At 49.1% G+C, this 24610-nt stretch overlaps 9 protein-coding genes across 9 annotated transcripts; 5 read left to right on the top strand and 4 right to left on the bottom strand.

Annotated features, from left to right (window-relative positions):
- Positions 1-853: 853 nt before the first annotated feature.
- K444DRAFT_624455 (uncharacterized protein) lies at positions 854-1216 on the bottom strand (the record flags this gene model as incomplete). Its single annotated transcript, XM_024882402.1, has 1 exon — positions 854-1216. The coding sequence occupies one exon, from the start codon at positions 1214-1216 to the stop codon at positions 854-856; it is 363 nt and encodes a 120-aa protein (XP_024742818.1).
- A 3427-nt stretch (positions 1217-4643) lies between these two features.
- On the top strand, positions 4644-7475 carry K444DRAFT_517602 (PSP1-domain-containing protein; the record flags this gene model as incomplete). Its single annotated transcript, XM_024873790.1, has 3 exons — positions 4644-6021; positions 6145-6823; positions 6875-7475. 3 exons carry the CDS (start codon positions 4644-4646, stop codon positions 7473-7475), a joined length of 2658 nt encoding a protein of 885 aa, XP_024742817.1.
- A 1141-nt stretch (positions 7476-8616) lies between these two features.
- Positions 8617-9704, top strand: K444DRAFT_624453 (uncharacterized protein; the record flags this gene model as incomplete). The annotated part of the gene is made up of 4 exons (XM_024882401.1): positions 8617-8650; positions 8737-8968; positions 9035-9181; positions 9227-9704. 4 exons carry the CDS (start codon positions 8617-8619, stop codon positions 9702-9704), a joined length of 891 nt encoding a protein of 296 aa, XP_024742816.1.
- Positions 9705-10459: 755 nt separating this feature from the next.
- Positions 10460-11611, bottom strand: K444DRAFT_580488 (HET-domain-containing protein; the record flags this gene model as incomplete). Its single annotated transcript, XM_024877704.1, has 1 exon — positions 10460-11611. A coding segment is annotated over one exon (1152 nt), but the record flags the coding sequence as incomplete, so codon positions are not given.
- Positions 11612-12710: 1099 nt separating this feature from the next.
- K444DRAFT_624451 (60S ribosomal protein L15) lies at positions 12711-13699 on the top strand (the record flags this gene model as incomplete). The annotated part of the gene is made up of 4 exons (XM_024882400.1): positions 12711-12713; positions 12879-12962; positions 13119-13275; positions 13332-13699. The coding sequence occupies 4 exons, from the start codon at positions 12711-12713 to the stop codon at positions 13697-13699; spliced, it is 612 nt and encodes a 203-aa protein (XP_024742814.1).
- Positions 13700-14345: 646 nt separating this feature from the next.
- On the top strand, positions 14346-18117 carry K444DRAFT_624450 (HECT-domain-containing protein; the record flags this gene model as incomplete). The annotated part of the gene is made up of 3 exons (XM_024882399.1): positions 14346-14931; positions 14980-17151; positions 17198-18117. 3 exons carry the CDS (start codon positions 14346-14348, stop codon positions 18115-18117), a joined length of 3678 nt encoding a protein of 1225 aa, XP_024742813.1.
- A 341-nt stretch (positions 18118-18458) lies between these two features.
- Positions 18459-19239, bottom strand: K444DRAFT_639925 (uncharacterized protein; the record flags this gene model as incomplete). Its single annotated transcript, XM_024884436.1, has 3 exons — positions 18459-18924; positions 18975-19081; positions 19201-19239. 3 exons carry the CDS (start codon positions 19237-19239, stop codon positions 18459-18461), a joined length of 612 nt encoding a protein of 203 aa, XP_024742812.1.
- Positions 19240-19412: 173 nt separating this feature from the next.
- K444DRAFT_518107 (uncharacterized protein) lies at positions 19413-21608 on the top strand (the record flags this gene model as incomplete). The annotated part of the gene is made up of 2 exons (XM_024873833.1): positions 19413-20457; positions 20584-21608. 2 exons carry the CDS (start codon positions 19413-19415, stop codon positions 21606-21608), a joined length of 2070 nt encoding a protein of 689 aa, XP_024742811.1.
- Positions 21609-21789: 181 nt separating this feature from the next.
- On the bottom strand, positions 21790-24029 carry K444DRAFT_639923 (putative sorbitol dehydrogenase; the record flags this gene model as incomplete). The annotated part of the gene is made up of 14 exons (XM_024884435.1): positions 21790-21935; positions 21996-22093; positions 22171-22257; positions 22309-22385; positions 22437-22536; positions 22588-22685; positions 22738-22820; positions 22870-22958; positions 23009-23064; positions 23125-23147; positions 23536-23551; positions 23715-23772; positions 23828-23908; positions 23995-24029. The coding sequence occupies 14 exons, from the start codon at positions 24027-24029 to the stop codon at positions 21790-21792; spliced, it is 1047 nt and encodes a 348-aa protein (XP_024742810.1).
- Between the last annotated feature and the right edge of the window lie 581 nt (positions 24030-24610).

Genomic DNA, 24610 nt, shown 5'->3' with positions numbered 1-24610 from the left:
AAGAGTCAGAATACGTTTGTATAGAGTCTTCTAGGACAACCAGATCCTGAAATTCTGAGCACGATGTCCTAATACGCATGGAAACACTGAGAGATATGAGTAGAATATCTCTTGCCCCTTTGTGCCTGGCCTAATCTACTGAATTGCCAGCCTCGGTGTTCCGGACTCGTGTGGATATTCTCCAAGAGGATAGACTGCAGGTGCCAAATTGCATTGATACATTTGCACATTTTCATAGCTGCATGTACAGAATCATTACGAACAATCAGGTAAGCAGGATATCAGTGCCGGAGTTGAATAGAGTTCGGCCGGACCTGCTAAACCGAGAAAACTCTGCCCCGCAGTGACATGGAGCGTAATGTGCGCCGCGGTTCGAATATCTTGTTCAATATGGGCGACTCGGACAAACTTCTCGTTTCACGGCAGTGAGAATAGCCAGATGAAGTCTCGTGCAGCATCGTGAGGAGGTCTGTTTTTGCTTGCCCCACCTTCAGGAGGTGTTGCGGAGAAGGCTGAGCGCATTCTCACTTGCTCGGCAACCTCCATCTCTTGTGGATCGATTGGTGATGCAGGCCGCTCCCCTCTCGTCGATGGGGGGCACGGTAGAATGTTGCGGCCAGCGAATAGCGAGCCAGGCTTCCCCTCACACCCTCAAGCTCCGTGCTGCATGAGCCAAGGGGTTCGCAGGGAGGATGATCTGTGCCGGAGTAATCCTAGACGTGCGCAATACTATGGTATGAGAATGGTCAACTTGGAAAGCACGGCTAGGAATTATTGGAAGTCTGGTGCCCGTTGTGCGATCGCTGATCGTACACCACACGCTGCCACAGAACGAACTGCCTGCTTGCTTGTCTCACCTGGGGATGGTCGCCATACTGCAGCTACCCCGCAAAAATGCTGAGATCGGGTCTGCTGAAAACCAAGATGCCCAAGGAATGAAGCGCAAGCTCCACTGCAGATTGACACATTGACACTCGGAGCGCCAAACGTTCGACTTAGCGAGAATCTGGGGAACAGACGCAGCCGTTGAGGAGTTGCTTTGACACATGCGTGTGTGCCATGGCTCCAGGAATCGGGGTATCGAGCGGTCTCGAACTCCTCGGTGGGGACGAGCAGCACGGAGGAAAAGGAGGGAGCCTCCTGTGGCAAGACCAGCCAGACAAGGCAAGGCAAGACAAGGCAGGACAAGACAGGACAGGAAAGACAGGAAAGACATGACAGGCCATGACATTTGAGAGCGAAGACGTGCCGCTCTCCTCCAGGATCCACAACGTGTTTTCTTCAGGGACCTGTGGGGTTTCATAACGGGTTGAGGACGCCGTCAAAGCAGTTAGCGCAGAGTTCAAAGACTGACTGCACCAAGCCCTCTGGGGCATTAAGGGAATATTCAACGCCGTTCTCGTCCGACCAAGCTTTCTCGCCTCTCTCGCATCCAGCAGCACCAGCACCCCTTCTCACCCAGATTAAAGAGGGCGTGTGACCCATGGCCTGATTGGTGATGTTGTATAAGGGATAATTTGCCAGAGAAAGCTAGCACTCCGCGGGGCACAGGTTGTCCCGTGCAGAGAGGGGCATAGCCCTGTATGTCTCTCGGCGCTGTTATTCTGGCGACGTCGATTTAGAGATATATTCAGACTCGCGGGCACTGCTCAGCGTCCGCGATATTCAGAGATATATTCATGCAAAGAATCTGGAGCGGGAAAGTCGACCAGGGCCCCTGTGTGAACACCACAACGATGAGGGGTTGGGGTGCCCGTCTTCCTTCGTCTGGACGCGCAGGGGGTTCCCGGGCGAGGGTATTGAAGGCCACTGCAGTGGCTGATATTAGCGTGAGGACGATCCCCATCGCACCGTCCCTCTCGATCCTCTTCCCAACTTCACGACGACGCCTCGTCTGAAAAGCGTTGTTCCTCCTCCCTCGAGAACCATTATCAGGCCAGGTTCTCCTTCTGCGTGACACGGCAAGCCTTCTCTGTTACTTCAGCGCCGGTCTACCGAGTCCGAAAAGTCTTCGAGTCGCACACGCTGTTCCCCGCATATGCGCCGCCTTGCCTCCACCTCACGAAGCCTTCATTTTGATTCTCACCACTTTGTGAGTCCCCCGACGCTCCTGCCATTCCGACGGCAGCTCTCGAGAGCAAGGCCCTCGTCTTTCCTCCTCGTTTCGACAATGGGCTACGCATAGTCTGGGCGACCCAAGCCTCCCTCCAACAACGTCCCGAATGCGCAGAAGGCTGTACGATTCTCCTTTCTTTCCCACGCTCTGGTAAATCTTTCGGCGAACAATAGATGGTTATTCGGGTCGGCACAACATAAATTGAAAAAGAGCGACAACGGCAGACAGATTTAGAAGACTTTACGATTTCATACGGCTGCTGCGGTTATTTGAGGTGGGTGCTTTGAATTGCTTCCTGGGCCCTGGTCAGCTTTTGGGAAATACATGTGGACATGTATCTTCGGTACTTGCGGCTGACAGTTTAGTTTAGATACTACGTCTAATTCCTTTTCGAGATTGCTCTTTCCTGGACGTACTAATAGCACGGTGGTGAGTCTTGTCCACATATCTATTTGTGTTTTTAGACCTGCGCCTCCTCGACGTCTCTGGCGGGTCATATTTTCATACCGTGGTCGCTGCGTCTTCTCTCTCAGCTGAGCTCCGGTTTCTGGGATACCAGAGGCGTATTTGTGAGGTGGGATCAAAGGATAAACTTAGTATTTATGCTTCAAGAGCTGGGAAGGCTGTCATACCCTACACCAGATGACGACCCACCTTTGGCCGACTCGATGCCTGTCTGATCATTTTGTGGCACCTTCTTTCTCTTGGGGCGCAAATGCAAATCAAAGGATCATCTTGCAGCCTCTAGACACCAATTGCCTCGTACCTAATTCATCGTTGGCCCAATTCATCTGATGTTAATTCTATACACCCGGGGACTTAACGCTACAACACTTCAAAATACGATTCCATTGCGCCCGAAGAGAAAATCGGCTAATTCTCCTTCTATCTAGACCATCAAACATACACATACACGTAATTGCAAGCTCCTACGACATTCTATCATCGACTCCCTCACACCACCAAGCCCAGCCACCTTCCCTCCGCCCCAAACACGAACTTCCGTCCCCAACCTCATCTCTCATCTTGCATCTTCGAGTTCCCCTCCTCCGCCCCTCACCACCACCACTACCTCTTCATCCTCCTACTTCTGTTACTCTTGCCCTTACACACTCATCAACGGCATCGAAATTGATCTCGGGGCCTCCACTTCCCATCCTCTCATCAGAAGGAAGCAAGAAGTGGTAGGTCTGCGTTGATCCTTGGCGATTCACTCGCTTTCTAAGTGCTCCTTGGTCTCTTGAGGATCGTCGGACCTTTAGGTACGTTTCTTTATCTGTACATCCCACAACAGTACTCTCAGTTCCTTTTGCCTCCTCGCGACATTCTTCACTGCAATCACAACGCATTCACTACACACTCCCACATTTCGCATACTCTTTCATCAGATTGTCAGTTCATTCACAACACATTTACATCAGATTTTGTCTTGTCGGATCGTCTCTTCTTCACAATACTGTCCCCATATCAAGTCCAGTTTCGTTGGATAGACAGTCTTTCAAGGTCCATTCCATTGGATTATCCCTACGTTTACAGTACATTTACGTTAACTTCTCTTTCGTCGGATCATCACCCCTTCACATTCCCTGCTTCGAGTTCCGTTTCGTTGAATTGTCAGCTTTTCCCTACATCAAATTCCGTTTCGTCGGATCATCACTAGATCACAACACACCCTACACATCAATTAGGAGATCTTTTGAGATTCCTGACATCTGTCATTCTACAAAACCCCCCTTCACCTTCACTTTCAACCCTGAAGATTTGACCCAAAGAGTTGAGGTCTTGTCAAACCCCTTTCATCAGCTTTGGTCAGCCCTGACAAGCGTACCAAGCAAATGCTCAAAATATTGTGCTAAAGCTCACTCATAAACTATCCTATAATAGAATTCCCGTGTGCATCCTTCGAGCACAATTCTTTGTCACAGATCCATGTTTCCCAATAGCACAGCAACACTTCAACCTGTACATCATCTTACACCCAACACTGTTATTTTGGTCTTTTGGTCGTTCTCACATCTTTTGCAAAAGCCGTGCTAACGAGTCCAGAAGATGTACCACACAGGTCACATCTTTTTAGGACGCAGTTGATAGCGGTCTTTCTCAAAAAGAACATTTGGTCTCCCACTCTCTTAAACACCAACGCCTTCCAAAGCAGCACAGGTGATTTCAGCAGTCGGTGGTATCCATCATCCATCTGCAGTCGATTTGGCTGGCCTCCGTCCTGTATGTCCTCTCTCTAGACTAGCGCCTCGCTTACTAGCGCCCCCCTTTTTCAACTTTCATTCGGCCCGAAGCTGATTCACTCCAGCAACATCTACTGTCCAGACAATTATCCGACCCCCTTTACTCGTTGTGTCCTTCTGGTGTGTGCCTCTGAGATTGTAGGATTTTACACATCGACTATCATGCTTTAGCTTTACCTTCAGACACTAATTTTTGTCTCTATAGACCCCAGCTTCGCTTTTCAAAAGATCACACCATACCCTCACTATTATACATAGTCACTTCTAACCTCACCACCAACGCAATGAGCGCCAATTCAGCAAAGCTTGGCCAGGGTGCCAAAATACCACAATCAACCACCTCCAGCATGACATCAAGCAATCCGTCGATCTTACTGGATAAATTCAACGGAAGACGCTCAACCCCTGATTCCGAGGCTTTGGCTAGTTCAGACGACGAAGGTGACCGCCAAGACCATCACCAACCTGCAATTCAACCCCAGAAGCCCACGAGACGAGCATCTTGGTTGAACGACACGACTCAGTCTAGCGCTCAGCCTCGTAAAGGATCCTTTGCTTCTAGCTCAATGTCCCCGACAACATCTCATCCGAGCACACCTTCTGCCGAGTCTAGTACTTGGGGTGCACATGCTCAAGGCACGGCTGGCGTTGGACGAGGGCATTCGGGCTCAAGTACGTTTCCATGGGGCAGTGGTATTTGGAACAATGACGCTCGGAAGGAGCCTCCTTCAAGACTCACAGAGGTCCTCCCTTCACCAACTTCAATTCATCCCTCGGGCTCTGGTAATGGGTATTTCGGCGACGTAAACCCTCCCAGAGATCCGCCCCCGAACCCTACAATTCCTTTTGCTATTCCTCTCCATCCTACACCAAAGACGTACCGGTCTCAATCATACTCGGTTGGACAACTGGATCCCGATTCACCTGCCTCTGCGGTCTCTGCTGCTAGTGGTCCCGGTTTCTCTGGACGAGGGCGACCACTACAACACTCTGGCCTTCAACATCGTCCATCAAGACCAAGCATGCTAAGCGAAATGTCAAATGAAGGTGGCCTTAGTAAGCTAAAGGAAGTTGACGACGATGACGATGAAAGCACGAATGGCTCTAACCACGGTGTGGCTCTTCAATCAAATGAAGCCAAGACGATCGAAATCCTCGCCCGCGAAAACGCAATTCTGCGACAACAACAACAATATCAAAACTCGCGCATTCGACCTCGGTCCTCCACGAGTAATGCTTATGGCTTAGGTGGGGCATATTCTATGCAAGAACCGCTGCCTGAAGAGTCAGATTACGCCATTGATGAGCTCGACGAGATCAATGAACTGCAAGAGATTACTTCGAAGGGTCTGTTGGCTCGTAGAATGAGCGAGTATAGTGTGGCTGGTCAACAGCGTCCTCCCTCCTACAATTCTCTTGAGAATCGCAAGCTCGAAAACGTGAAGAAGGCCTATTGGCAGAGCTCCCTTGGTTTTGGTGGACTGGCCGATATCCCTCAGAGTCGACGCCATTCTTTCGCTGATGTCCCGGCCCGGCAAGGTTCAGTGAGCTCTACTGGTGATGTCTTATTACCTCACGAGAGCAGCTTGCAAGAGAGTATGTCTCCAAAGGATTATCAGAATAGATATCAAGACACGACTGGCTATAGTGTCAATGAACATGGTGAGTATACCAAATTTAATAATATTCGTCGATATTCGTTTCAGAAACAGAAGTTGGTTTCTTCCCTTAAGGTATCATTGAGCCAGATTTGAAGAGTAGCTTATTCACATGGACCACTAATAGCGGCAAATTATTTCGGCGGTATTGCTACCCTTCCTCGAAACGTCGACGCATACGGCACCACAATCTTCCAACCATCCGCCTACCCATACGCTGCGCAATATGGTGGGGGACGGGCTACATCTCCTCATCGTAGTATGTACAGTGGTGGCCTTGCACAACCTCGCCACAACCAGCTCTTGTATATTGTCCTCTTCAAATGCTCGAGAGCAGACGTTTTCTACGTTCAAGAAGGAACAGGTCTCTCGGTCAAGCCAGGAGATCTTGTTATTGTCGAGGCAGATCGTGGAACGGATTTGGGCACTGTCGCTCGAGACAATGTCGACTGGGCATCAGCCAAGGAGTTAAAGGAACATTATGCCGAGGAGCACTACAAATGGCTTATGATGTACTCCCAAGGCGCAGCAGGCAATTCCGATGGCACCGGCGCTGGCTTAATGGCGGCATCGAATGGTCTCCAAGGAAGTGCTGTTGGTGGAATGGGACCCCCAAGCCAGCACGGCATGCAAGAGCCTAATCCTGGTGAGATTAAACCAAAGATCATTAAGCGTTTGGCCCAGAACCACGAAATTCAAGCGCTTCGAGACAAGGAGGGGAATGAGGCAAAGGCAAAGAGAGTCTGTATGCAAAAAGTCAAGGAGCACGGTCTTCACATGGAGATTCTCGACGCTGAGTTTCAGATGTAAGTCCTATCCGATGTGCGAGCCGTACAATATACTAATAGTTTTGCAAGGGACTGGAAGAAGCTTACGTTCTACTACTTCGCTGATGCTTATATCAACTTCAACTCTCTTGTTACGGACCTCTTTAAGGTGTACAAGACTAGGATTTGGATGTCTGCTATAAACCCCGCCTCCTTTGCCAGTCCATCCCTTGGTCTCCAAGCCCCAAGTGGCATCGGACCAGGTGCTGTTGGTGTAAGCCGTACAGCTCAAAACGAGAGACGCCCACAACCAGCCGAGCAGTCCTCGTACGGCCTTCCTCAGGCAGGACGCGGCTATCAAGGCGCTTTTGCCCAGCCCTTTACGTCTTCCCTAGATAGAGCTGCAATGCCCCCGACCGCTTTTCAACCTACAGGTTATACATATGGGTACTCACCGTTCGCCGCTGCCCCCCGAAATGTTACAGTCTCTCCCAGCGGCTTCGTTCCCATGGACCCGTTCGGTGGATTCCCAGCACCCTCGGAGTACCAAGGTCTTCCTGCTCGTTTCCCATCCCCTCATGGAACTACGCCGACCCACGATACCAACGACTTCGGCAGAAATTCCAATGGTCTTCAGACAAACGAAACCTGGATTAGTAGTTTTCAAGGCCTATCCATGAACACCCGCTAATCCACTATCTAATACCTCTATCGACCCGAGCTCACACAAATTCTTAGGGCAGACTTTCGTCCGTCTTTGGATATTTCGTGCGATTCGCGGTGTATTATGTTCCTCGCTCGCTCGGCCTCTGACGCGCCATTGAGACACGGTATTTATCCAACAACATTCAGAGCTACGACGTAGACCACCAAGAGATATCGCCGCCAGATAATCAGATAGAATGATCTCGGCTCGAGCTACGTTCTGCTCGGATCTGGATTTCTATACCCGGCTTTTATCGACTTCGCATCTAGAACCATCGGTTCTGGGCCATCATACATTCGCTTCTTTGTTATTCTTCGATTTGCATATTCTATTTACATACCAATTTTCGGAGCGTTCGCTGCCACTATATCATCTGATCTGCAGAACACTTCCGGATGGTCTCCCAGATCTTCACTGACTCGAGGCGGCCGAGTTGCTACTAAAGAAGATGGCTCACGCTATTTATGTAACAGACGGACGATCTCAAGTTCATTCAGCATCTCAGACAGACTGAAATGCTCATAGCCTGGTAGAACACTCTGGGCGGCCCCCTCAATTTCCTTTCGCAATTTGATTTTATCTCCTTTGTTTCTGCAGGAGGACTCTTAGCGCATCAAGACAAGGGCGTTTATTACATTCATTTACGAACCTCATGAAAAATGGCACAATATGGGAGACAGCGAGCTTAGACAGATTTGAAACAAATTCGGAAGGTGTCCCGGCTGGATCTTTAAAAATAGGAGAATTGGGTAATTTGAAAGGACGATGGAATTCCGATCGATACCTCTCTCAAAATGGGTTTTTCCGCATCTTGAAGCTTTGTAAAGGGGGCGGTACCAAGCAGTAGCAGAAATGAGATACTCACTACATCAAACTTCTCCTGCACTGCACTTTTTTTGTGACTTGACTGGTAATGGCCAAGCTTTGGCATGCAGTAGTACAAAGTCAATTTCCATCATTAGTGATACAACTGGCGTATTCGAAGTCGGCCTTGCCTTAGGAGTTCCGGGTTGAATAGGGTGAGAAAGTCGGCGTTCGGTTAGTGAGAGCGACACCTTGTTCTTAGATAACATATCCTTTTCGATTCAACAGTTACTTCAGCAACATCGAAGCGCACTGAACCGCCATGGCGAGAACTGCAACCAAGCGCAAGTCCGAAAGTAGGTCCTCAACCGTCACTTTCTTCTTCACCTCCATATTTCCCTTCGCAGAGCGCTCGCGAGTATACAAGGCTGACAATTACCAGGCGCCCTGCCAACTGGCAAAAGAAAGCAGCGCAAGACCTCTGCCACTCAGAGACAGGACTCCGACTTAAGTCAGGGAGAGTGTGACTCTAGCGATCAGCTCTTCGTCGACGAGGACCATGTCGCGCCGGAATACGTCAAGAAATTAGCACCAAAATCGCGAAAGTCCGAACCTGTCAAGCGCGTGACTAAAGCCGATGAGTACGAGGAAGATGAAGGACGCCTGGAAAGCCAGTCAGTAGCCACCCTGTGATCTTACCGTGATTTAAAAAGTTGGTTGTTGATGATGTCAACCTTCAGGCAATTCTTAGCACTTGTCGAATTCGAAAGCAAGAAGAAGCGCAAGGCGGCCAAGTCAGCTAATGAGTACATGGACAAGTTTACGAATGGTATCAGCAACGCGGATCAAGCTCTCAAGAAACGTCGTGATAGTCTCAACGCCGCGTCGTAGGTCCACTGAACCTATCCCGGTTCGGAAGCTTACACGAACAGTGCCAAACTCGACAATGACTTCCTTGAAGCTTTCACCAATTCTTACGCGTCTTCTCGTCCCACTGCACCACAAATCGATACCTCCAGAGGAAGAGTTTCTGCTTCTGAAGTCTCGTTTGCTGTCCTTTACGAGCGGAGCAAGCAGATCACTGCCAACGCTTTCGCCCTCATCGAGCAATTCGAGAAAGCCAACGAGAAGACAGTCAAGATCGAGCTGGCAGATTTGATGACCAATGACTGGGGAGAGGAAATCCGCACTGCAGAGGAAGTCATTGAAGCTGGCCATATTGCTGGCTTGCAGAAATACGATGCCTTGGTTCAGGGAGGAGATCCGGAGATTGATGGGAATATGGCTGTCTATGCTGAGGCGATTTATAAGCAGGAGATTCCCGGTGTTGGATGGGGCAGGATGGCTAGGAAGCAGGAGAAGGCTTTCAAGAAGATTGACAAGAATTTTGCGAAGGCGATTATGGCGTGAAGCTCGGGATATTCCTATACAAAAACATGGTGGCTTGCATCGGGCATTGCTATTTTTTTTATGATAACATTACATTGCGGGGATCTGGGGGGAACAGATTGCTACAGAGGGCAATCAAACATGCTGTTCTAGACTACACAGAGCAATGCCTCTATTTTCCGCCTAAAGCTCGCAAACACAATGAGTTTCATCCATCACACGATCGTGATCGTGTCTGTTGGAGCATACTCGAAAAGGTACATCCAGTTATAACTCCTCACGCTTGATCCGAATATCACTCGATCGATCAAGCCGACGCGTTCATACACCACCTGGCCGCCACCCAAACTCAGTTTACGGAGAACGAGAGCACGGGGTGCTTGACTAGTGGGAATTTCGCCGATGAGGAGGCATGTCAACTCTCTTGGGTTGGAGAGAGGAGTATCGGCATGGAATCTGAAAGTGAAAATTTCGATCCCACGTCGAGGGATCCATTTGGAGCCATATGGTCTCGGTTGACGTGCAAGTCTAGCGTCCCAATCAAACCATCCTTGCATAGACGTGTCTTCATGGTTGTCCACAGGTTCTGTAGCAATGATGTCAAGGGTTTTCCCTGTAATAATAAGGTAGCCAGCGGAGATGCGTCCCGTAGGGTCAGAAGAATCCCATGTACATGAAACTGATTCGACGGTTGCTAAAACTGTTGTAGGGGTACTTGTTTTGCTGTCAAATGTAGACTCCGTGAGTAGAGAACCCCCGGGAATAGAAGTGTCCATGGATGCCCAAGACCAAGATGGGGCTCGATACGGCGACGCTTTTGCTGCGCGCGCTTCCCATAGAAGACAAAGAGGAAAGTCAGCTTCCCATAGCCCTGCTATGTATGTTCCAGCATTTGATTTCTGGAACTGCTTGGCCAGACCCGATAATGCTGGAAGGACATCCCCTCCGTTCGTCAATGCCTTAATAGCATAGGCATTTACAATCTTACTCCACAAAGAGAATAGCTCTGAATGAGTAGAAGACCCCAGAGTGTCGTAGAAGGCTTTCTTGGACAGAGGCTCGCGCTGTTGAGATGGACGGGTCAACGCTCCGCACTCACACCACAGAGCAGATCTACACTCCCAGATCAATTCTTCCGATCGAAATTGCACATAACGGGTGGCAAGAAGCCTTTCTTGAAATGCCCATCCTCGGGTAGATAGCGGAGAGGAGTCTGGAGAACTCTGGCTACGGGGAGGCAATGCATCGCCATACCATTTATGGTAATCTCCCTTGCGTATTCGAATTGAGTATGAGTTGCCGTTGGATTTGATGCCCTGAAATATTGATTTTGGTGAAGCTGAACCAGAACGAGGTCTCAGAAATCCATCGTGCCCATCCTTTGCATCACTCGCAGCCAACACCACCTGAGCACCTTCGTAGATTGAAGCCATTTTTCCAGACTCTCTTGCCCAGTCTTCCGGATCATCCTGGACGATGCAAAGTGAGTCGATCCAGAGATATCGAAGTCCCAACTCCCGGGTAGTCGTTACAGCGTCCTGAAATGTCTTTGAAAGATTGTTCCAAGGTATTGCGTCAAATCGATCTCGGAGAGTATCTCGATGCGTTTGTATCAGGGGCGACTTTCCCCAACAGTGACTCAGCGCTGCGTATGGCTCTCTATCTCCATGAGAGGCACGTAATGAAGGATTGTGGCTGGACACGTCCAAAACTCGCGTGGGCAAGTTTTTCTGTTGTCTCGCACACGCAGGATGAGAAGTAAGACAGGTGTCTATCCAGCCTCTGAGAACTTGGATGGTTTCTTCGGTGGTTATCGTTCTCTCTGAACCTTCTCCAATGAGCAGCCAGGGTGCTTTCGTACAACCAGAGACTGTGTACACCTCGTTGAACGAGTAACCACCATCAATGTCCGAGATTCCAACAATCATTGGAAAGCCGTCATCAACGACTGGAATTTGGAGGCTGACTTGAGCATCCTGTTCTGCATCCAGTTCGTGTAATACATCCCTAGCATAAGTGCAACTTTCCTTGAGGATGGAGCATGTTTGGCAGCCTCCTGTTGCTGCTCCGGATACTTGAGACAACGTTAACGAAAGCGTCTGGCCAACTTTCTGCAAATCATCGCATATCTTGCATTTCGTCTGATGTTGCAATTCTCCTGAATGGTTCTTTAACTCAGGTAGAGATGCTGACATGATGCGACCTGAGCGACTAGCCAGGGTCCATTGAGGTCGAAGAAGTCTTTTTCTGAAGTACGAGATGAACCCGAGGCAATATTGATTGAAGTCCCGATTGCTATAATATTTCATGAGCTGAAGTGGTCATCAACTAGGGTCAAGAATATGGCGCTGCACGGGGAGGGGGGTGGGGGTTGAACTAAAGTCCGAATACCTGATGAGATTTAGACACCAAGTACAGGAATAAAATAAGTTGTCCCAAACTTTCGGGATATTAACGTCTCTCAACTTAGCTTTAAGTTTTTTTTGGTGCAATGGGCGAGCCAGAGCCCGGTAGGGTAGAGAGGAACCGAACTTGTGAAACATTTAGGAGACATTGGGCTTCAATGTTCAAGATCCACGTGGAGAATTTGAAGAGGCTTCGGTTTGGCTGGGTTTGGGTGATCAGGATCTCGTGAGATCGTCGCTGCACCATAAGAACAAGAATACATACAACTTTTCGAACTAGCAAATAGTGTGTCGACTCATAATTTCATTCATCTGAGCGAGAGGGGGATATTAGTGTCAGAAATGCTGACTTCCACGGTACTTGCAAGCCGTGAAGAGCCCAGATATGCTTGAATGTTGAGAAACAGGATAAATTCAGCGAAAGCCACTTTTCGCAAAGGACATTTCGAGGTGTTGAAGTCGAGATCAGGGGGCAATCTCCACGCCTGACAGCTCAGGCATTTTCGCTTATCTTTCGCGCTAACACATCGCACACCACCGTAATTTTCTGAAAATATCGCGAACTCTCGAACTTCCATCAACCGACAACGACGCCAAATCGCCAGCGCCCGTCACCTCAACCATGGTCAGTCAATTGAATCCCATAGACTGATTCTCATACGACAGAGTCTGCGACCGCTGAAGGGCTCTTATTGCTCTGGAACCAGTTCCCTCTTTTTCAGCCCCCTCTGTCTTCAGAACCTCGACTTCACCTTCTTGAAGAGGAATGCTGACTCTTCTATGACTTCAGGGAGCTTTAAAATACGTTGAGGAGCTTCATAAGAAGAAGCAGTCCGATGTCCTGCGCTTCCTTCTCCGTGTCCGATGCTGGGAGGTAAGATAAACCGACCCTTTTTCAACCTCGAAACCGAACCAATACTTCGAATCTCGTCCATGGACACATTGGAATATTGCGGACGTGAAATGTGGTCATCTTTTAGATGTCCTTGCTATACACTCGTTGAACATTAGCTGAGAGTGCATAATATAGCTCCGACAATTAAACGTCGTCCATCGCGCCTCCCGCCCATCTCGTCCAGATAAGGCACGCCGTCTGGGTTACAAGGCCAAGCAAGGCTATGTCATCTACCGTGTCCGTGTCCGTCGTGGAGGTCGCAAGCGGCCGGTACCAAAGGGTGCTACATACGGTATGAATACAGTCTCGACATGACGATTACCACTTTCGCTGATGGGTTCTCTACAGGCAAGCCTACCAACCAAGGTGTGAACCAGCTCAAGTACCAACGATCCCTCAAGTCGACTGCTGAGGAGCGTGTCGGACGTCGTTGCGCCAACTTGCGTGTTCTCAACTCGTACTGGATTAACCAGGACTCCACCTACAAGTACTTCGAGGTCATTCTCGTCGACCCTCAACACAAGGCCATCCGCCGCGATCCTCGCATTAGCTGGATCGTCAACCCCGTCCACAAGCACCGCGAATCTCGAGGTCTCACCGCAACTGGCAAGAAGTCTCGTGGTTTGGGCAAAGGTCACGGATATAACAAGACAACTGCTGGCCGAAGAAAGACCTGGAAGAGACACAACACTCTCAACCTCCAAAGATACAGATAGATGTCTTAGTGGGAGCTTTGCGTGGTGTGTGCTACTTCGCTTTCCAGAGGTGGTGCGGTTTATGGCTCTGGTCACTGCTTCGCAAATACATGACAAGGGGTTTGCTGATATCACACGTTTATGAATGGAAAAGCATTAAGAAGCTGTGAAGGAATCTCTCAATGTGACCCCGTGATTAATTAGACTCAGTTGCAAGGGTAATTAAAGTCTATCCTCTCACTCTGATAACAAATTCCTTGGCACCTCGTATTGAGGCATCAATATCACCACCCCTCTTGACTAGCCGCTTGATGAAACTGGGGGAACTTCGTCGGGTTGCATTATGCGCCAACCAAAATATATTTCGCAAGATCTGGTAGAAAATTGTCTGCTGTTAAGCCCCCCCTTTACGCAGACAGCTGGAATAGATTATGGACCAAGGTAATTAAGATCTACCACAGGTCTGGGCAAGCCTCAGCTAATGTGGGGCTGAACAGGAAGGAGCCTTCGACAGCACTCGACTTTCTAAGCCAAGCAACCGTCGCGGACGAGGGACACTCCTGGATATTGTTCAATGAGGGCACGAATTCTCTGCTGACAAATTCAATGAGACGGTTACACCACATGTCCCACTCGCCTCGAGCCGTACATGATCGAGAGCTGTGCAATGCCTCCTTGGTCAAGCCGATTGCTTTCACCGAGCTCACGCAATGAGCCAGGCCCGAACCTCGTTGATGTAAATGCTGCATCTCCAGCACGATCAAGGTCGAGAGTCACCGAGACAGATATATTGGAGAATGCATACGGAATCCCGAGTCTGCCTCCTCCACCGCACAGCAACCATGGTGCCTCGAGATCCTCGAAACCTACGCGAACAGCGAGTCATGGGCGCTCAATGAGCCATCCTTTCCCTTCACTATTTTCGGCCAAGAAGAAGAAACATGGCGAGATACCTGCGGCTGGGTTCGAGTCTACAGATGATGATGCAACCTCCCCTCAGGCTCGACGAAATGTCGCACAGCACCCAGCTGGAAAGCAAAAAGTTCCGGACAAGGACCTGATGACTGGAAAATGCATGACCTGTGATTCTATGGTCCGTTGGCCAAAAGAATTGAAGGTTTTCAGGTGTACGGTCTGCTTGACGATCAACGACCTCAAGCCCGTTATGTTGGAGGCGAGATGTGGAGATGGTCACAGAGCGCCTGTTGCAGCGAAAGTCGGGATACATTCTGGCCAGCATATTCCTCCTAACGGTATGTTCTTACCAAAATCCATGCTGGATTTATGCTCATCTGAAGCAGTTTCTCCACTGTCTCTAGAGAAGACCAGGCAAATCATTGATCAATGTATTACTACGTATCTTCGTGAACGCTTGAGAGATGATGAAGAATCAACCTCAAGTCCTGTTCCTTCTCCGCCTCGGTCACCAGATCGAGAAAATCGCCAGGACAGCAGGGGCCTTAACATCCCAATTACTCAAGAACCTCGTGCTCAGCAATTTCCAGGACAAACCCCTCCAATACATCCGCCTAGTAGACCTGTTCGTCAAATGGAAGAATACGCTGATTTCAGAGAAACTGTCCAGCCCGCCTTCAGCCAGAGTATCCCTGGTCCCTACTCAAGATCATCGCCTGGGGGTGTTTTCGAGGCCCACATGGAACAACGAGATCGAGGCCTTGGTCGAAACCGTTCCACTGATGGAGTCGCGAATCGATTCGAAGATGGGAACTCCGCAGAGAGGACAAAGGATGAACATGTGCCACGGAAACATGCAAATGCCTCCAAACATCTGTTTAAGCCATTGGAAGATTATGTAATCGCATCATTCGGGTCTTTCGAGTGTGTGAACAGTTCGTTCAGTACTGTACGGCCACATATGGCACCAAGAGCAGCAAGTGAGGGAACCAAACAACGTATAGCTCCTCCACAGAGTGAAAGATACCCTCGAAACGAAACCCAACTGTCAGAAATGGATGCCAAGACCCTCCTTCTTGGAGATTTCGCCGAGAACGGTTCCTGGTGGACGGGAGAACGGTCGGAAATACGAAGCCCCGAACGTGCTCGAACACAGCGTGCCGCAAATAGCCATGAATTGGTCACCCTGAAGTCTCCTCGAATTGACTGGTCTGAATTGACTGAGTGGTATAACATTGCCCTTGACGGAGGAAGATATTGGCAAAAACGATTAGAGGATCTCACGCAGTCTGAGTTTCAAAGACCATCCGGCGAAGAACTGGAAGAAATCGAAGACCAAGTTTTGGAAGCGCAGTCCCACGCTCAGCGCGTCTTGTTGAAAGCAACGGAGAGCCTTCTTAAGCGCCCTGGGCGTCTTTTGAATGAACCGAATGATCTTCGATTTTTGCTTATCATTCTTGCGAATCCTCTGCTCTACCCTGTGCAGCCGACATCATGGACAAAGGAGCGAAGTAGATCCAGATCCAGATCCAGGTCGCGAGATCGGATTACTCCGTTCATTCTCAATAAGCCCGAAGCTGCTAAATGGGGTATGCAGCCCTCCACAAGAGGAACAACGAATGCAGGGAAAGGCAGCTCAGGCCAACACTCGGGAATAATCAAGAGAATTTTGGGTCTTTTATCAAATGTCTCCAACGAATGCCATCATCATCTAGTCTCCTGGTTTACGAGATACTCGGACGTGCAATTCCAGAGAGCTATAGATTTGATTGGAAGTTTTGTTACTTACAGGCTCACAAGACAACACGGCAAAAAGCGGGAGATAGATCAGGACCCCACAGCTGGATTAATACCAAGTATGAGCGGACCTGGTCGGAACAGCTCAGCGGCTTTGCATGCTGCCCTCGGTGTTTCCAGTCAACCGTCTAAGAGGAGCGAGGGAAAGCCGAAGTCTGTCATCTACAACGACGATTGGCAAATCAAAGCTGCAGCCAGAGTCATGGCCCTATTTTTCTCTGCAAATAATAGCGGGTTTACAAGACGGGGAGAGATACGTCCGCTAGCTTTACTGGAAGGTGGACATAGTGCAGGTTTGATTGCTCGTGATAGAGCACACAACCATGGACAGATTGTGCCAACAAGCGATTTCTACAACATGCTACTCGATTACACTGACCTCATTGCCGATTTTGAAGCGTGGGAGTCAAAGAGAGGTAAATTCTCCTTTTGTCAGTATCCATTCTTCCTCAGCATATGGGCCAAGATTCAGATCATGGAGCACGACGCTCGCCGACAGATGGAAGTCAAAGCAAGAGAGGCGTTCTTCGATAGCATCATGACTCGGAAAACCGTGAATCAATATTTGGTCTTGAAAATACGTCGAGAGTGTCTTGTGGAGGACAGCCTTAAAGGGGTCAGCGAAGTCGTGGGTACTGGAGGAGAAGAGATCAAGAAAGGCTTGCGGATTGAGTTCAAGGGAGAAGAAGGAATAGACGCTGGCGGCCTGAGGAAAGAATGGTTTCTCCTACTTGTCAGAGATGTCTTCAACCCAGAACATGGTATAATGCCCATCCATGCAACTCCATGAAGACTAACAACTGACAGGCATGTTTACTTATGATGACGACTCGCATTTTTGCTACTTCAACCCCAATAGTTTCGAAACAACTGATCAATTCTTCCTGGTTGGTGTTGTTCTTGGTCTAGCCATATACAACTCAACAATTCTTGACGTTGCTCTTCCGCCTTTTGCATTTCGAAAGCTACTTGCTGCTGGTCCTCCGGCGGCGCCTGGGGCAGCATCCCACGCCAAACCGTCTATGACCTACTCGTTGGAAGACCTCGCCGAGTATCGGCCAGTACTAGCTAATGGACTACGACAACTTCTCGATTATGATGGTGACGTAGAATCCACCTTTTGTCGGGACTTTGTGGCAGACATCGAGCGATATGGCCAAACGACCCAAATCCCACTCTGTGTAGAAGGGGAGAAGCGACCAGTGACAAACGCTAATAGGCGCGAGTTCGTTGATTTGTACGTTCGTTATTTATTGGATACAGCAGTAACACGTCAATTCGAGCCCTTCAAACGAGGCTTTTTCACGGTCTGCGGAGGAAATGCTCTCTCCCTGTTCAGACCAGAGGAGATTGAACTCCTCATCAGAGGCTCAGACGAACCACTTGACATTGCCTCTCTGCGCGCAGTCTCCACTTACGAAAATTGGAAGGTCCCCAATCCCGAGACCGAGCCTGTGGTACAGTGGTTTTGGGAGTCCTTTCAGACTGCAAACCCCAAAGACCAGAGGAAGTTGCTCAGCTTCATTACTGGCAGTGATCGTATCCCAGCTATGGGTGCTACGAATCTGGTTATCAAAATTTCTTGTTTAGGCGAGGATAGCTTGAGATTCCCATCAGCAAGGACATGCTTTAACGTGTTGGCATTGTGGAGGTATAGTTCGAGGGCGAGGCTTGAAGATAGGCTTTGGAGAGCTGTGAATGAGAGTGAAGGGTTTGGATTGAAATGACGGGAGTTCTTGCGGCGTTTTCTATGGTTGGGAAGGAAATTGGGATGACCGGCATTCGGTGACCTGGGACGGTGTTCATAAATGCATTTTGGAAGCGTAGGCGTTCTAGACCTCCATTCGGGTCAAGGCAGTAGGAGTAGTAGTAGTAGTAGTATCGGTAGGGTAATGTTACAGAAGAGTCTATGATAACTCCTTTGACCCCTATGTACTCCTCATAAATCCGCCCATAGGCGCTCTCGACCGGATACACATTTGATGTACAGGTTTGTTTCCTGATGTTGTTCCATTTACAGCTCAACGCCTTCCCATGCACACGTTCCTTTCAGAAGCACGAATACCTATCATTCCTGTATAGCTTCTACCTCACCCCTGGCCTGCTCGAGGATCTCTTCTTCCCTCTTCCTTTTTGCATTAACCTTGGCCATCATATTTGCATCTCTTTCGCTCTTCGCGTTCTGCTCCTCCATCTCCTGAATCTCCCTTTGCTCCTCCGCGGTGGGTCTCACCACCTTCGCCTTCGTAAGCCTCAGCAACTGCTCTAAAATCTCAGAGTCATGTCTATGCTTCATATTGATCACTTCTGTTCTTTCTGTGGGCGGGCCAGCTTTGGACTCTGGTACAGGCCCTGTAGATGTTTGCTTATCGGTCGTTGAGGAGATTTCGGGTTTGATGGTCGCGGCGGCCTTGGGGGAGGTGAAGTCTACGGTCATGAGGGCGGGCCCAGTCTGGTTGATTGTTCGGTTTACTGTCATGGGAACCGCGGGATTGTGGTATTTTAATCGTGGTAGGCAGTTCCTCCAAAACTTCCTGGAGAGAGGTTCAGTGTTGGTCTTGCGGAGAGAGAGCAGAGCATGTACCTTGGTCCATGGTGTCCGTCATGGATGTCGACTGCAAAGTCCATATGGATCCTCGTTACCTCTGGTGGCAATATTGCCGCCCCGGGTCCTAATCTTATGGCGAGCAACTGTGGGATGGGTCAATTGAGTTCTCGTTGTGTTACGGTCTGGTGGGAGTGTTCTACCTTCTGTGGAACAACTGTTAGCAGATGAATTGGGTTCCGAGTCAGACAATGGGGGTTCTTACTGCTCTCAGCTTTCGCATACGCCTTACTACGGCCACCATCTTGAATGTGATCTTGGGGATGTAGGAAACATCGTTCCACCAGTTGTGGCCGCCGTCTTGAGATGCACAATTATTTTAAGCTTCCGCGCTAAGCTGACCCCTGTCAAAAAAGTTGAAGGAGGTCTGTGGTGATCTTGCGACAGCTCTAAGGATGTCCTCCCTTGATGAGAATAATGTCTGGAAGATTGAGACTTGCTGGAAGAGTATTGAGGCAGGTTGAGATCCCGGTGGCCGACCTGCCAGTGTTTCTATGTCCTGGAATCGTCCGATTTCCATCTCTGCCAACGTTGCGGACCCAGGAACGTCAACCACATCGATTTCAAGTCTCACAGCAGAGGCATATAACCTCTGTTACTTCGATTCCTACGACAGACTCACCCAAGATCCTGGCACCACTGCTGGAAAAATTACCTCAACAATGCCCAGGGTGTGGTGCTCTTTCGCAAACGGCCGACCAGGTCGCGCCGGGTTTTTATACTCCTACTAGGAGATCGATAAGGAAATATCTGGAAGGAGGATCCTCTTCGAGAAGATTCGCAGAGGATGAGATAATTAAGGCAGCTCTTGAAAATGTAGCATCAGTCGAACCTGGCATGAGCGTGGGAGGCTTCTCTATACCTAGTAAGCAAACCTCTTTTCCACCAGAAGCTCTTACTGACTTCTGGAAAGTTAAAGATACAGCCCCACCAGTATGTGATCGATGCCACAACCTAAAACATCATGAAATCGGCGCATATATACACCATCCTTCCATACAGTCTATACGAGATACCATTTTCGAATCACCGTATAAATACAACCATGTATACCATGTTATCGATGCCGCGGATTTTCCCATGTCCTTGGTTCCAGGACTGCACAAGCTTCTCCATCTCACGCCCCAAAGATCACTCAACCGGCGCTCAAAGACGGGGAGATTTTATCATGGGAAGAAAACCGAAGTCAGTTTCGTCATCACGAGATCCGATTTACTAGCACCAATGAAGACACAAGTTGACTCGATGATGCCGTACCTTCGATCAGTTCTGCGAGATGCTCTAGGGAGGTCAGGCAAAGATGTGCGTCTAGGAAACATTAGATGTGTGAGTGCGAGGCAGGCTTGGTGGACCAAGGAGCTGAAGGAGGAGATTTGGCAAAGAGGGGGTGGTGGATGGATGGTTGGCAAAGTCAATGTTGGTAAGAGCCGGCTTTTCCACGATATATTCCCTAAAGGGAGGAGTGAGAAGGTCAAGTTGCTCAGCAAAAAGAGTTCGACGCCGATTACCATGAACTGGGAGAACAGAGGCGAGGGCGAGCAACAAAACACTAGCTGGAGTCCGGTTGACGTTACGTCGAACGAAACAGAGCAAGTAGAAACCACTGAGGACTCGATTGAAGTAGAGGCGTCGGCAGGCTCTGGAGTGGGCGAAGAATTTGCTGAAACAGAAGCATTAGCAACCTCTGAGACAACCGGGGGAGACCACAAGCTACCAGACACTCTTGATACCTCATCACTTCTGCCTCCCGCTCCTCCAGAGACAGACTACCCCGCAATGCCACTTGTATCCTCTCTACCAGGCACAACCGCATCACCAATCCGCCTCTCCTTCGGCAACGGAAGAGGAGAGCTTATAGATCTTCCCGGACTTTCCCGAGGTGATCTAGAACGCTACGTCCAACCACAATTCCGGCCCAATCTTGTAATGAAAACACGAATCATCCCTACCCAGCAAGTCATCAAGCCAGGCCAATCCATTATACTAGGCGGTTTCATCCGGATCACTCCAACAACTCCGGATGTCATGATAATGGCATATGCCTTTACACCAATCCATTCTCATCTTACAGCCACCGAGAAGGCCATTGGCACTCAAATGCACACCCGAGAATCGAACGTGGAGAATATTTCTCTGCCAGAGACGGCCGAGAAGATCACTTCCGCAGGGACCTTTCATCTGAAGTGGGACGTCACTCGAGAACGTACTGGTCCCATCACTGCCCGAGAAGCGGTCAATATCAAACCTGAGAGACTGCCATATCGCGTCCTGGCGACAGATATCTTGATCGAGGGGTGCGGGTGGGTGGAATTGGTAGCTCAAGTGCGTAAGAAGGCCTGTGAGATGACTCGTGTTGAGTGGAGACGAGACAGAAGACAAGATGAAAGTGAAGAGTGGGATTCAGAACCGATGGATGAGTTCGAGGAAATTGATCCAAGCTGGCCTGCAGTCGAAGTATTCAGTCCAGAAGGCAGATTCATCGCATCAAGAAGGCCGATAAATGCTTGGTTGCATATTGCAAGCAAATCGAACAAAGGGAAGCTACAAGGCAGACCAAGGAAGTCAATGAAAGGGGCAAAGAAGGCAGAAAAGCGAAGAAAGGCGGAGGCTTAGTTTTGAATGACAGAGATACCCAACTCCTTAGTTATGAACATCACCGTGACGTCAATTGTGATAAGAGTGGCAATTTTTTCGTAAGTTCATACTTCAATGAATGTAAGAAATACTCTAGCTTCGCATGTGCTCGATTCTGATGCTGAAACAAGGAAACTACTGAGTTGATGATCATGGGAGCTTAGTCGTCGAAAACAATGGCAGCCTTGATTGCGCTCTTGTTCTTCATGGACTCCAAGCACTCAGCCCACTGGTCGAGCTTGAAGGTCTTATTGACGATCCCTTCGACCTTGACCTTGCCAGAGTCGAGATAGTCAATGGCAGCAGCTTAGAGACGTCAGCATTGTCCAGAAGACGTTGAATATTGGAGGAAAAGTCAAGACTTACGGAACATGTAGGTCTCGGAGAACGATCCAAGGATTGTGATCTCATCACCAAAGATCTTGCTGGGTGGCCAAGAAACACGAGCAGCGGCGGAGTACACACTATGAGAATTTCCAAGTTAGTATTACATCCAATTAGACACGTCTGATGAAACAATTTGGAGTACGGAATAACTCACCCATAGACAACCAATTTACCGCCTCGGCGAACGTAGTTGATAGCATCCTCGAGAATCTTGGGGGAGCCGGTAGCTTCAACGACGATGCTGGAAACTCGTCAGCCTTGCTCATTCAATCTTATACTCATGGATACATACTCGAAACCGTATGGGTTTTCATCCTTGATCTTCTGGAATTGAACTTCTGGGTTTGAACGGGAAAGTTCAATGTATTCCTGTTGTTGTTAGGACCGTCGTGCGTATATATATCTCTTTTGGAAACCCACATCGCCAGCACCGAGCTTTCTGGCCAGGTCCATCTTGATCCCTTGGGGAGCAGCGACAACGACCTTGCAGCCGCCATTTTGTCGAAGCATCTGGGCAAGACTATTTGGCTTCAGCGTTAAGCCATCGATAGAATTCTTCATTGAGACTCACACTAATCCAGTTGGTCCAGCTCCAAACATCAGAACGGATGACCCCATCTTGGGAGAGATCTTGTCAAGTCCATGTGCAGCACAAGATGCAGGCTCGAGCTACTTTTTGTCAGAGCACATCCCGTTGGATGATAAACAGAGAACAACGTACAAGGGTGGCATCAACATCCGAAAGATTGTGAATCTTGAAGACCTTAGCGGCAGGATATGCACAGTACTCGGCAAAGCCGCCGTCTGTACTATGTTAGGATCCTGCTCTGTGTGATTCCAAGGGGAAACTCACCCATGGTAACACCGTGAGCATTGAAGTTCTCGCAGAGCAAAAGCTCTCCACGTCGGCAGTAGAAGCATTCCTCGCAAAGCTCGGAATTGCTGGGAGAATATCAGTGGTGGCACAAGAAGGAATTTGAGAGGTGACGAACTCTGCTACGACACGCTCACCAACTGTGAAGCCTTTGACTTTCGGTCCAATGGCGGCCTGAAATACATAGTTAGAAGAGACTCTACTCCGAAAAGTTGAAGGACAGGGAGTACGTACAACGACACCAACGGTCTCATGTCCTAGAGGATGTCAGCATTTGTAAGAAAGCGTGCAAGTAACCAAGGATCGAGTGATTCTTTGCCCTAGAGCCGCAATCACTTGAGAATGGTTGAGGGTATAGCTTTTGCCACTGATATCCAACTCCGGCTAGAATATTCCAACACTTGTAGAAGGTCCAAGATTGTCAAACTTCATTGGATTTCAAGATCCTGACACCATGCTTCACGAGTTGCGAATGGATCTAGGCAGCTCTGAACCTCGCCTCCATTTCAAATGCATCTTGAAACTTATTTCACGAGGATTTGGCCAGGCACAAAGTAGGTCTTCTTTCGAAAAATTTGTGGGGTTTGGCCATTTAGGAGCAGATTGGCAATATCTTGAACTCGAGGAATCAGAAATCCTACATACCAGGAATGAGGGGGAACTAGAAAGAGGGATGTTAGCGTGAGGCTCCAAGCATTTGCTTAGACTAAGGGGTGAAAAGCAACCATCAAGTGATCGAGATCATCGTGAAAGCAACCAATTGGAGCTTGTAATCACAGTGGGAAGGATTTGCCAGAGGGGCATGTATATGAACGTCTGAGTACCTTCGCAATGAACTCTCCTTCATGGATATGGAGATCAGTCCCACACACACCACACGCCCTGAAAGACAAGAGAGTCAGAAATTGAACATAACGATTGTGGGTCCAGAACATACTTCACTTTGATCAAAACGTCGTTATCCCGAAGCTTTGGGAGAGGCACTGTGACGACGCTGAATACCTCCGGCTTGGAGTATCTGTGCTCAAAGGTCAGCACTTCATCTTCTCTCTTCCTCTCGTACTACAGAGTTGCTGAGCCTGAGGGGAAGCGGGGTAGACGTACCTAAGCGCTTGCATTTCCTTGGGAAGCTCAGGCATTTTGTTTGATTTCTTGGTGGTGAAGTGTGTAAGGTTGGTGTGGTTTCAATGTCTAGAAGTTTTGGGGGTACGATTGAAGAAGAACAGCACAGCTTTTCTGTGAAAGGAAGAAGGACCCCTCGTTTCAATGAGCTAGCTAACAGTGTGGGAAGGAGTCAAGCTTGGACTCGTTCGGTCTTAGTCCAGCTTTGCTTTTGGGCGATCACCCCGCTGTAAGTGGTGTGTCACTAACCCCACGAGCACCACAACCCCCAAGCAAAGCACCTTACACTTTGAATTTTTCTCCCCTGCAGCTGGATCACAGTTCAAATTGAATCTAATTGGTTCACTGTTCCGAATTTTCAAACGCACACCGCATTTCTTTTGAAGTCTTTCCGGGGAAGAATCCTACATCGGCCTTCCTGCACCCATGCAGGGACCCCGCCAGGTTACCGATCTGCACCAACAATGTTGCAAACGCCGCGATTCGTTGAGTCCAATGGAGCCAGCGGGAAAAGCCAAGCGAGAATCGGAAACTCCTTGCCTGCTCTGGCTTGCTGTTCTAGATTCTGGATTTCTGGCCGTGGTTGTTAAGCTTTCCT

Source organism: Hyaloscypha bicolor (assembly GCF_002865645.1).
Source record: "Hyaloscypha bicolor E unplaced genomic scaffold K444scaffold_15, whole genome shotgun sequence".
NCBI classification, from domain to species: domain Eukaryota; kingdom Fungi; phylum Ascomycota; class Leotiomycetes; order Helotiales; family Hyaloscyphaceae; genus Hyaloscypha; species Hyaloscypha bicolor.
The sequence above is the reverse complement of the archived record's forward strand: the minus strand, read 5'-3'. Positions and strand labels throughout refer to the sequence as shown.